This window comes from Pygocentrus nattereri, chromosome 18, assembly GCF_015220715.1.
Source record: "Pygocentrus nattereri isolate fPygNat1 chromosome 18, fPygNat1.pri, whole genome shotgun sequence".
Classification (NCBI taxonomy): domain Eukaryota; kingdom Metazoa; phylum Chordata; class Actinopteri; order Characiformes; family Serrasalmidae; genus Pygocentrus; species Pygocentrus nattereri.
Genome location: NC_051228.1, coordinates 38,227,416 through 38,239,278, shown reverse-complemented (window position 1 = coordinate 38,239,278; position 11,863 = coordinate 38,227,416). Strand labels below are relative to the sequence as shown.

Sequence of the window (11,863 nt, the reverse complement as noted above, 5' to 3'; positions counted from 1 at the left end):
GCTTCATTCATCTACACTGAAAACTGAGCTTTGAGTTTTTATTAACAGCGTTTAAAACCCCCGACGCTGCCGACTCGACCTCCACCGCCCCTCTGATCACCGTCCTGTGTTAATGTTGATGATGAAATATTACTTATTATTGATGATGTGGTTGGATAGTGTAGTGGGTGACACCTCTGCCTTCTACACTGAGACTGGGGTTCACTCCCCACCTGGGCAAAACACACTACACTACACCAATAAGAGTCCTTGGGCAACACTCCTAACTCCGCCTTGGCCTGCCTGTGTAAAATGAACAAATTGTAAATCACTCTGGATAAGAGCGTCAGCCAAATGCCATAAATGTAAATATTACAGTGATGGTGGTGAATAATGAGGAGACGGCGCTGAACGTGTGCCTGTTTATTAGGAGGAGGAACGTTAACGTGCTTGGCTAAAGCGTTTGGGAAATGGAGACTGAAACTGGGCAGTGGCGACAATCTGATAAACTACGAGGCGTTTTAAGGCCACCATTAATAAAAATAAAAACAGCAGACTTTGAGAACAAAGTCGCAATATTTAGAGAATAAAGTTGTAATATTTAGAGAAAAACTTAATATTTTGAGGAAGTCAGTGTATTTTGCAAAAAAGTCATTATTTCACGAAACACATCGTAATATTTAGAGAAAAAAGTGGTACTATTTCGGAAAGGTCAGTATTGTGGTCAAAGCCTCTGTGAAGTGAAGCAGCACCTCCTGGTGTTAAATGAGGGGCGTTGAGAATAAAGAGCCGAACAGACTCGGAGGAAACCGTGTTGATCTAGAAACCGTGTTGATCTAGAAACCGTGTTGATCTAGAATAAAGAGCCGGACGGACTCGGAGGAAACGGCGTTTATCTGGAATAAAGAGCCGGACGGACTCGGAGGAAACCGCGTTGATCTAGAATAAAGAGCCAAACGGACTCGGAGGAAACCGCGTTTATCTAGAATTAAGAGCCGAACGGACTCGGAGGAAACCGCGTTGATCTAGAATAAAGAGCCGAACGGACTCGGAGGAAACCGCGTTGATCTAGAATTAAGAGACGAACGGACTCGGAGGAAACCGCGTTGATCTAGAATAAAGAGCCGGACGGACTCGGAGGAAACCGCGTTGATCTAGAATTAAGAGACGAACGGACTCGGAGGAAACCGCGTTGATCTAGAATAAAGAGCCGGACGGACTCGGAGGAAACGGCGTTGATCTAGAATTAAGAGACGGACGGACTCGGAGGAAACGGCGTTGATCTAGAATAAAGAGCCGGACGGACTCGGAGGAAACGGCGTTGATCTAGAATAAAGAGCCGGACGGACTCGGAGGAAACGGTGTTGATCTAGAATAAAGAGCCGGACGGACTCGGAGGAAACCGCGTTTATCTAGAATTAAGAGACGAACGGACTCGGAGGAAACCGCGTTTATCTAGAATAAAGAGCCGGACGGACTCGGAGGAAACCGCGTTTATCTAGAATAAAGAGCCGGACGGACTCGGAGGAAACGGTGTTGATCTAGAATAAAGAGCCGGACGGACTCGGAGGAAACGGCGTTGATCTAGAATAAAGAGCCGGACGGACTCGGAGGAAACGGCGTTGATCTAGAATAAAGAGCCGGACGGACTCGGAGGAAACGGCGTTGATCTAGAATAAAGAGCCGGACGGACTCGGAGGAAACCGCGTTGATCTAGAATTAAGAGACGAACGGACTCGGAGGAAACCGCGTTTATCTAGAATAAAGAGACGAACGGACTCGGAGGAAACGGTGTTGATCTAGAATAAAGAGCCCGACGGACTCGGAGGAAACCGCGTTGATCTAGAATAAAGAGCCCGACGGACTCTGAGGAAACCGCGTTGATCTAGAATAAAGAGCCGGACGGACTCGGAGGAAACCGTGTTGATCTAGAATAAAGAGCCGGACGGACTCTGAGGAAACCGTGTTGATCTAGAATAAAGAGCCGGACGGACTCTGAGGAAACTGTGTTGATCTAGAATAAAGAGCCGGACGGACTCTGAGGAAACCGCGTTTATCTAGAATAAAGAGCCGGACGGACTCGGAGGAAACCGCGTTTATCTAGAATAAAGAGCCGGACGGACTCGGAGGAAACGGTGTTGATCTAGAATAAAGAGCCGGACGGACTCGGAGGAAACCGTGTTGATCTAGAATTAAGAGACGAACGGACTCGGAGGAAACCGTGTTGATCTAGAATTAAGAGACGAACGGACTTGGAGGAAACCGCGTTTATCTAGAATAAAGAGCCGGACAGACTAGGAGGAAACCGTGCTGATCTAGAATAAAGAGCCGGACGGACTCGGAGGAAACCGTGTTGATCTAGAATAAAGAGCCGGACGGACTCGGAGGAAACTGTCTCTCTGCGCTGTTGAAGGAGAACCTCAGGCAGGGTGGTCTACACGGCTACCGGGGGCTTCATCTCCCCCCATTCAAAGAGGGCATGAAGCTTCACAGACGGTGAGGATGAAGATCAAAATGATCCACAGAGAGACGGGAGTGAGTGGAGCTCCGGCGCCAGGACACCAGCCGAGACCCCAACGCGTTACAGCAGCCCCCCTTTTAACGGCCGAAGTACGAAGCGCCGTCATGATATTCTAAACTCTGTTTATCGCGCTTCAGTTTTATTTGACCTTTTTCACCTCAGGGACGGTCGCTAACGTTAGCTGACGGCCTTCATTATGTGTTTACGTTTCAGCTGCACCGCACAGTCGGTTGCTCGGTAACAGACACAGAGTTGTGTGTCGACTCCAGTCAAGTTAAGATTTCCGAACTGGAGAAGAGAAAAGAAGCTGTGAGAGAAGATTCTTCTGTCTTTTGTGAAAAAACTTATCTTATGTGTGTGTGTGTGTGGGTGTGTATGTGTGTGTGTGTGTGTGGGTGTGTGTGTGTGTGGGTGTGTATGTGGGTGTGTGTGTGTGTGGGTGTGTATGTGGGTGTGTGTGTGTGTGGGTGTGTGTGTGTGGGTGTGTGTGTGTGTGGGTGTGTATGTGGGTGTGTGTGTGTGTGGGTGTGTATGTGGGTGTGTATGTGGGTGTGCGTGCATGTTTGTGTGTTTTTTCAGTTTTAATTTTCATTTAATAAACCATCTTTTTCAGATTGGGGCTATAGTAAAATGGACAGTGAGCGTAGGTTTTGATGTTACGGCTGACCGGTGCTTTCTGAACACTTCTTGGAACTAAAATCAATAAAAAAAAAACCCACAGACATTAGATTTTTTTTTTTTGCAAACATTTCAAATTTTATGTTGTGGGCTCTGGTACATAACTGCCGTATTCCTGGGGGATTGGTCAGGTAGGAATACAGGCAAATCATGGAAATTCAGTTTCTGTCTTCTCTTACATTTTATATAGTCATTCATAAACTACAGTAACACAGAGCAGCCTAGAATATGGATTGTATGCTTCTCAATAGATCATTAACCCCCAGTCCACTAGGGTCTAAGATGGGGCATTAAAGGAACAGTTCACGGAAAAGTCAAACTTCTTCTTTACCTTGGATATAGTCAGTCAAACAGGCCAGACAAGAAGTTTTCCTTCATTAGTTTTGTACTGGACATACATAATGAACACAGCCAATAAGCAACTGCTGTTGAACAAAAAAAAATCCTGTATCTCCAACACGGTCACTTTACAGGAGGAGGAAAAAACCTACTTCATTTTCAATGTAAGTCAATGGAACCAGACGTCTTTCCCTGTCATTTTGGGTCATTTCTGTTGGTCCATTCATCATGAGATTTACATACAATGCAAAGAACAAGAGGCATTTTCAAATCATGTCAAAAAGTGGAAAAGAACAAAAATGGAGATACAAGGTTTTGGTCCGACAGCAGCGTAACGCAATCTTTTTGGGTGACGGACTTTTATTACACCAGCCAGTGTTGACTTTTCAGTGGACAATTCCTTTAAAAAGGGCCTCATTTCAGTGTTAAATCAGTCTATTAGCATCAATAAGACATCAAAATAAAGAAAACAGAAGAGACAAATTCGTTTAGGGGGGAAAACAAAAGAGGTTGCAGTTTGAATTTGGGCCCGAATTTCGACTCGGCTCAAGTCATTCAGAAGGTCAGTTCATATTGCTCAATAACAAACAGTCCTTCACTGCAGGATTCCTTTCGGACTTTGTTGGTAGAGGCAAATGCTTCTCTCGCTCTACGTAATCACTCTCGGTGGAGCTTCAGGGCTAGGAAAATAAAGATGACGTACAGAAACACTCGGCCACATACATGCGCTCCAACACTGCACTCATTCTAGCAAAAATACAAGTCAGATTAAAAAAAAAAAACAAGTTCAAAAAGGAGAGAGTGGGAAAAGCGTTCTGACCGCAGTGACCAGCTCTCTGATGCTCGACATTCAACCTAAACCAGGGCATTTTGGTAAAACATTCAACAGAAAATACCTGCACTGCTTCACCTTCAGCAGATCAGCACTGGTTGTGAAATGATGGCCACAATGAAGAACGAAGAAATGAACGAGTGAATCACTGAAAACAAAAGCAGCCAGCGCTGAAATCTAGTGGTTCTCGAAACGTTAGTATTGCTTCCTTATGGGCTCAAACACCCAAAGTGTAGAGTTTAGGGGTTCCTTCATTATCATAGCTGCGTTTACGTTTGACTGTGTGTGGCTCAGTTCTAGTTAAAACCTCGGCACAGATTTAAACCATACAGTAAGAAATGAAGGTTCTGTTCAGGTCCATTTCTCCTTCATGAAGGTACAAACAGTGTAAATGTTCCCTCAAAGCTCCAGCAGTGGGTTTAAGGTCTGATTGTGGAGCTTAAATCAGTTCCTCCAGGTGAAAAGTTGGTATTTGTTCCTTTTCATAACCGAATGTTTTAAAACAGAGCAGTAGAGTAAAAGCCTGGAGGCGAGGCGAGGCGGGGTGTGTGGAGTCAGTCCAGCTTAGAACAGATCATTTCAGTGGACTATGGTTCAGTTATGTTCCCTGACTAAAGGGACCGAGATGGAGCCTTGAGGGTCCCACCCCAGTGAGGAGAGGGGAACCGCCCCAGTGACAGTTTAGTACCTTCATTTCTGAGACTGTACTGTACACTCTTAAAAATAAAAGTCTGGAGTGCCGAAGAACTTTTCCACGATTGGTTCTCTAAAGAAATGGAGCGTGAAGAACCTTTACAGAATGTTCTACATCAATTAAAGGTGCTAAAAATGTACATCCATGTCAAGAACCTTTCCGGAACCTTCGTTCATATCGGAGTAGATGATCATTAAAAAGGATGAACATCAGAGATTTGACCGATACATTTGCACTAAAATGTCTGGATTTTATTCATTTTACAGGATTTTTCAAGCCTCTAGAAATAAATTTCATGTTCCTTTTATGCCAATCCAGGCGGATTTAGTCCCAATTTCTACAGTTTATTCATGTAGAATCAACAGCAATGCGAAAAGTATTTGATACCACAATCAGCCCACAGTTCCCATAATCAGTGCATCCCTTTACCAGTTTTGACAGGGTCCATTTTTCTCAAATTAACGTATAAAAACTCATTTTTTGCTTAATAAACAAATTACAGACTCACTTGAGCAGACATGAATGACAAGTCACGCAAACACAACCAATGAACTGTAATGTGAATCATATTTTATATGTTAGCAGTTAAAACAAGGCTCTAATGTTAAATACAGCTTTTGTGTAGGAGGTCATGAGGTCATGAGATTGACCTCAGTTTGTCTAGTCTGTCGGCTCTTTGTTGTGACTAGCTGCACATGATTATGGGCAAATGTTTTCTGGATGAGCTGTTGGAGGCAAACCGACATGCCCCCAATGGCAAATGCGCTGAAACCTCAAAGGACAGGGCAGCATATATTTTGGTGCAAATCCACTGGCCAGGACTAATGAAAGCACAAACGATAAATCAAAGACCACTACACTACAGTTCCCGGATTAACCTTTCATTGTTAACTTAAAGTAACAAATATACAAACAATCATACAGAAATTAGTACATAACACCACAGAAACTTACCACAACAAACACAGACTAAATGCCCTCAGACTGGCAACTGCCCCGGCAGCCCAACGTGTAACGGCTAGTGACAAGTACATCTTCCCACTGCTGCTTTTGAGAACGACCGGCCCTGGAAATGGTCTGAATACACACTCTGTCCTAACAGGCATCTAAACCAAAGGGCACTGAACCCAAACTGGCATTTTATCAAAGTTACACGGACCAGGCGTAACGTTCTGACCACCTCCTCGTTTCTACGCTCACTGTCCATCTTACCAGCTCCACTTACTGTATAGCTGCACTCTGTAGTTCTACAGTTACAGACTGTAGTCCATCTGTTTCTCTGATACTCTGTTACCCTGTTCTTCAGTGGTCAGGACCCCCATGGACCCTCACAGAGCAGGTACTGTTTGGGTGGTGGGTCATTCTCAGCACTGCAGTAACACTGACGTGGTGGTTGTGTGTTGGTGTGTGTTGTGCTGGTATGAGAGGATCAGACACAGCAGTGCTGCTGGAGTTTTTAAACAACTCAGTGTCGGTGCTGGACTGAGAATAGTCCACCCACCAAAAGTATCCAGCTGACAGTGTCCTGTGGGCAGCGTCCTGTGACCACTGATGAAGGACTAGAGGATGACCAACACAAACTGTGCAGCAGCAGATGAGCTGTCGTCTCTGACTTTACATCTACAAGGTGGACTGACAAGGTAAAAGTGTCTAATAGAGTGGACAGTGAGTGGACACAGTGTTTAAAAACTCCAGCAGCACTGCTGTGTCTGATCCTCTTGTACCAGCACAACACACGGTGAGGGTCCATGGGGGTCCTGACCACTGAAGAACAGGGTAACAGAGTATCAGAGAAACAGATGGACTACAGTCTGTAACTGTAGAACTACTGAGTGCAGCTATACAGTAAGTGGAGCTGATAAAGTGGACAGTGAGTGTAGAAACGAGGAGGTGGTCAGAATGTTACGGCTGATCAGTGCAAATCCAAAGGCATATTGTACAATATACAATATAGTTCCACTAAACTGTTTTTGATTTTCCACTGAATTGTTGGAGAGTAGATCTGAAATGCAAAGATAGCAGCAGGCACAAAACGCATCACCCAAAACGTTCCATTCCAACGGTTTTAGGATTTCGGAAAGCTACGTTACTCAACTGAAAAAAGAGCACGTGTGTGCACTTCATGAAACCGGAGACCTCAGCCTGAGCACATGGTCGTAATTTCAGAGGTGCTAACATTTAAACTGCAACAAAGAAACGTAAATGACACGATTTCAAAGACCGACATGAATAAGTTTGATTAAGAATCCAATGATGTAAAAGCGCTAACCCGCACAAGTGTTTCTGCTACGTTCACATTACTAATCCGAGTTTTGCTCAGATCCGATCTCCCTGACTCGATGGTTCACACTCGTTTAGGTAAAAGACTCGAATCGGTCATTAATGTGATGAACCGGCCTGAACTGACCCTCATGAGCTCCTCCTACTCAGCAACGTCACGTGACTGAATCACTGCATCATCGGCACAAACTAACGAGCAGAACGAGCTTCGCTGAGAAGATCATTAACTCTGATCAGCTCTCAGCTTCATTATTAGAGCCAGACGGAGGAGGAAAAGGTGAGATGAGCTGCTTTTCCACCGTTTATAGGCTTTAACGTCTGTTCGGCGCTGTTGCCATGGTAACGGAAATGATGACTCAGTGGAAAAAGGCCATGAATTCCAATCTGAGCGTCACATTAAGGTCACATGGCCACCAATCAGATACGTATCCGATCTAGGACCACATATGAAAGTGGCTCAGATCGGATTTGAAAAGATCCGATTTGTGTCCACGCAGCCCTGAAAACACCAGATCTGAGTCGCATCAGGGCAGAAATTCAGATTCGTGCCACTTCATCCTGGAAATGTGAACGCAGCCTATGATTAATAACAGTTATGAACATTCCCTTCTGCATCACGGGATCTGGTAAACAAACACAGATGTTCCTTATAAGGTAAATGTGCAATTTTCAATATTTTAGCTGGACATTTATGAAAATAAATAACATAGATCTATTATCACCCAGAACCCGCCCAGAAATTCATTCTTTGAAAAATTCAGAATAGGAGTGTTCAGTCTTCTCGACATCTACAAGACCAGGTCCACAGGCAAAAACCTCGCATTTGGAGAGGACCAAAAATCTTTCTGGGAAAAAAAAGGTTCTTCATGTGGTCACTGGGGTTGGAGAGAGAAGTTTGAAGTCTACAGGAGCTCTGATTGATGCCCACAGGTTGTTCCCTGGAGATTTCGGCCAGTTTCCACTGACCTTTGGGTTGACTTGCATTCAAACTGAAAACATGACAGCCTTTGGGACGAGTTAGATAGGAGTGGTGCTTATTCTCATGATCAAACACAATGTCAGGGCGAAGGGAGAGAAGGAGACGGAGGTGTAGAGGAGGAGGGAAGGTTGAAAAAGGCAGGAGCCCCTCTCTTCTACAGCAGCCATACGACGGTCATCCTCTTGCTGCCATGGTGCTGTATAGGCTACACTGCATAAATGGGGCTGGTGCTTGCTCTGTCTGGATAAACCGGTTGAAAGGAAAGGGGGGGTGGAGCCAGAGGGCACTACGGGCACTTTTACTGCTCCTCCAGCCAGGACGGTTTGTCGGCTCCTGGCGGTTTGAGCTTTATGTTGAACTGCTTGAGGGTCTGTTCCAACTGCTGCTGGTTCCCAGCGAAGTAGGCAGAGATGGCATTGTGGAAAAGTAGAAGCTGTTTGTGCATCACTTTCACCTGCGAGAAGAACGAGAAAAACACAAAACAGTGAGAAATACCACGAGAGCAAATGTTCAGTGTGCCTTTAGGAATATCCCTAAGCTTACTAGAATACATTACATGCACTTTAAAAGTTGGGAATCTTTATTTTTCCCCAATTTTGTCGTCTCCAATTCCACTCGCTAGTCAGGACTCCCCCAGTCACCCAATACCACCAGTGCTAGGAGGGTGAAGGCAAACACAGGCTTCCTCTGAGGCCTGTGAAGCTCCACCGCATCTTCTCGAACTGCCGCTCACGCAACGTCACTGGACAGCTGAACGCGCTCGGAGGAAAGCGCCGACCGCCAGGTCTGTTACGTCAGCTAACAGACGCCTGCGCTGACCAGCATCGCGCTGAGTGATGGGGGAGAAGGGGCCATCCTACCCACCCAGACCGTGAGGCCAATCGTGCTCTCTTGGACTCCCGACCACAGATGGAATCATTTTTTAATAGTATAGAATCAAATCTGTTGTAAGCAAATTATTATTCCACAATTTCAAAGATTTGTAGGAAAGAGACGTCTATATGAATCCTTAACAGGGTTATAACTGTTAACAAAACGTTTTAGAAAAATTAAAAATAGCTGTGAAAGAAATTACTCATTAAATGTAATGAAACAAGAAAAAAAAAAAAAAGAAAAATAACTAACATGTCCACTACAACATCATTTAAAATGCAACACAATTTTAGAGAAAATAAACAAAAAGAAACAAAAAATTGAATGTATGCAGCACAGCGCCGCTGTCGGAAGAAAACCTCGTATCTCCAAAATAGCAACTTTACTTTTAATGTAAGTCAATAGAACCAGAATTTTTACCATGTAATTCTTGGCCATTCCTTTTGGTCCATTCCTCAAGAAATACATACATACATTATATAAATATATACACACACACACACACACACACAATATAAAGAGCACCAGGCATTTTCAAACTATGGCAAAAACGACAAAAATGACAAAAATTGAGATACAAGATTTTCTTCCGACAGCAGCGATAAGCAAAGTCTGCAGCCTAGCCAAGTCCATAGTCCACTGTTGAGCTAATCCAGCATCTGAACAGAACTCCAGTCTTGGCCAGCTGGTGATCAGTTTGACTACGAGTTTGAGTTACTGTCTAAAGCAGGTTTGCACCTGTTGGCTGCGACTGTAAAAGGGAACGGAACAGTTCTGCCAAAGCAAATGCTAAAAGGAAATAATGCTGACCACACTGTGGCTGCCTCCCTGAAGGAAATCAAACAAAGTAAAATATAATGTGAAAACAAAAACCTATGCAAATTTTAAACCAATATAAACTCCGGTCCAGAATGACAAACAGAGCTGTCGGTCAATTAAAACAACTGAGATAGATGTATAACACTAAGAACTAGTGTCTGTGAACTAAAAAGAGGACACTTAAGAAGTAATAACAATAATGGACTAATAATAATAATAATAATAATAATAATAACAATGAAGTTTCACATTTTATCAATGAACATCTGCCACTAATACATAATCATTTCAGTCCATGATGTCTGTTCAAAAGGTCAGACGTGCAATACACTACTTTTTAATGTTATAGACATTTATACAGCTGTTAATTCCAGCCACTGGTTCAGAAGCGTCCCTAAACGGGTTTCTTTGCTGAGACGCTGTTGCTAAGCAACGACTCTGACAGCTGTAGGAGACGCTCAAGCCATTTGAACGTTTTTACTTCTTACTTGGCCACAAACAGAAAACGGACGCTGTTGAGGTCACATCTGACCGACAGGCGATTTGGTCCGACTCTGAAGACGAGACGACGCTAAATTCCCAAACTGTCATCGCCACTGAGCAGCTTTTCAGTCGGCAGCTGTGACAGAAGAACAGCTGAACAACCTGGAATCAGCCAGAAATGAACCCAACACCATTCGCCCAACTAAACAGGCTGTAAGAAGCTTTACAGACCGGCTGGAACAAAACAACATTAATACTGATCTGGAGAAACTGACCAAACTGAGCTGAACCTGATATTGGGTCAGTTTTACGGCTCAGTCTGATTCGGTCCGACTCTGAAGATCAGACACGTCTGGCGAATGGTGTTGGGTTCATTTCTGGCTGATTCCAGGTTGTTCAGCTGTTCTTCTGTCACAGCTGCCGACTGAAAAGCTGCTCAGTGGAGACGACAGTTTGGGAATTTAGTGTAAGGAGATGATACGAGATGATTTTTCGAGATAACACACTCCCTTCTGCTTAATTAACTAATGAGAAGTGAGGACACAGCACCTTGTTTTCTTCTAGGAACTTGAGTTTGATGGTGACGTCACTGCGGAGTCGCTCGTATTTGTCCTTGTGGATCTGGTACTGCTGCTGCGCTGCCTCGATGCGGGCCATGGTGACGGCGTCTCGAGGCCCCATGTTCAGCTCCTCCAGATCGGCTCTGTAGGCATCAAATTCCAGCCTAGAGGAGAGGAAAGGAGAACAGGAGACACAAGTCGAATTCTGAATTAAGACAGAAGTATGTACTATAGAGTGGCGGCCAAAGGTTTTGAGAATGGCACAAATTTTGGTTTTCATAAAGTTTGCTGCCTCAGTTTTTTTAGAACCTTTTGTCAGATGTTTATATGGTATAATGAAGTACAGTTATAAGCGTTCCATACGTGTGTTATCTTTTTATTGACAATTACATCCAGTTTAAGCAAAGACAAAGCAAAGAGTTCAGCTGGGCATGCTGGAGATCAGCTTCTGGGCAAAATCTTGAATGATGGCACCCCATTCTTGCCTAGTCAGTGCTTGAAGTTGATCACAGTTTCTGGGTTTTTGTTTGTCCACCCTCTTTTGGAGGACTGACCACAGGTTCTCAATGGGATTGAGATCTGGGGAGTTTCCTGGCCATGGACCCAAAATTTCAATGTTTTGTTCACCAAGCCTCTTTTGCCTTATGACATGGTGCTCCATCATACTGGAAAAAGCATCGTTCATCTCCAAATAGCTCCTGGGTCGTTGGGAGAAGCTGCTCTTGGAGGATGTTTTGATACCGTTCCTTATTCATCTATGAGATCGGGTCACCACCAGTGCAGAGCTTGCTCAGGAATGGCAGAGGGCAGGTGTGAGTGCATCTGA

General features: G+C 44.3%; 1 protein-coding gene across 8 annotated transcripts in view; it reads right to left on the bottom strand.

The window, feature by feature from the left end:
- Positions 1 to 7,551: 7,551 nt before the first annotated feature.
- The window catches only part of arfip2b (ADP-ribosylation factor interacting protein 2b), a 47,165-nt gene continuing 42,853 nt past the window's right edge, over positions 7,552 to 11,863 (bottom strand). For 5 of the 8 annotated variants that reach the window (XM_037547557.1, XM_017717102.2, XM_037547554.1 and 2 more), the window contains 2 exons: positions 11,027 to 11,201; positions 7,552 to 8,756 (listed from right to left, as the gene is read on the bottom strand). In XM_037547557.1, the coding sequence (XP_037403454.1) occupies positions 8,601 to 8,756; positions 11,027 to 11,201 (331 nt within the window). In that variant the 3' untranslated portion in view covers positions 7,552 to 8,600. The remainder of the gene's footprint in view (positions 8,757 to 11,026; positions 11,202 to 11,863) is intronic. The other 3 variants (XM_017717104.2, XM_017717105.2, XM_037547556.1) reach the window with 1 other exon arrangement.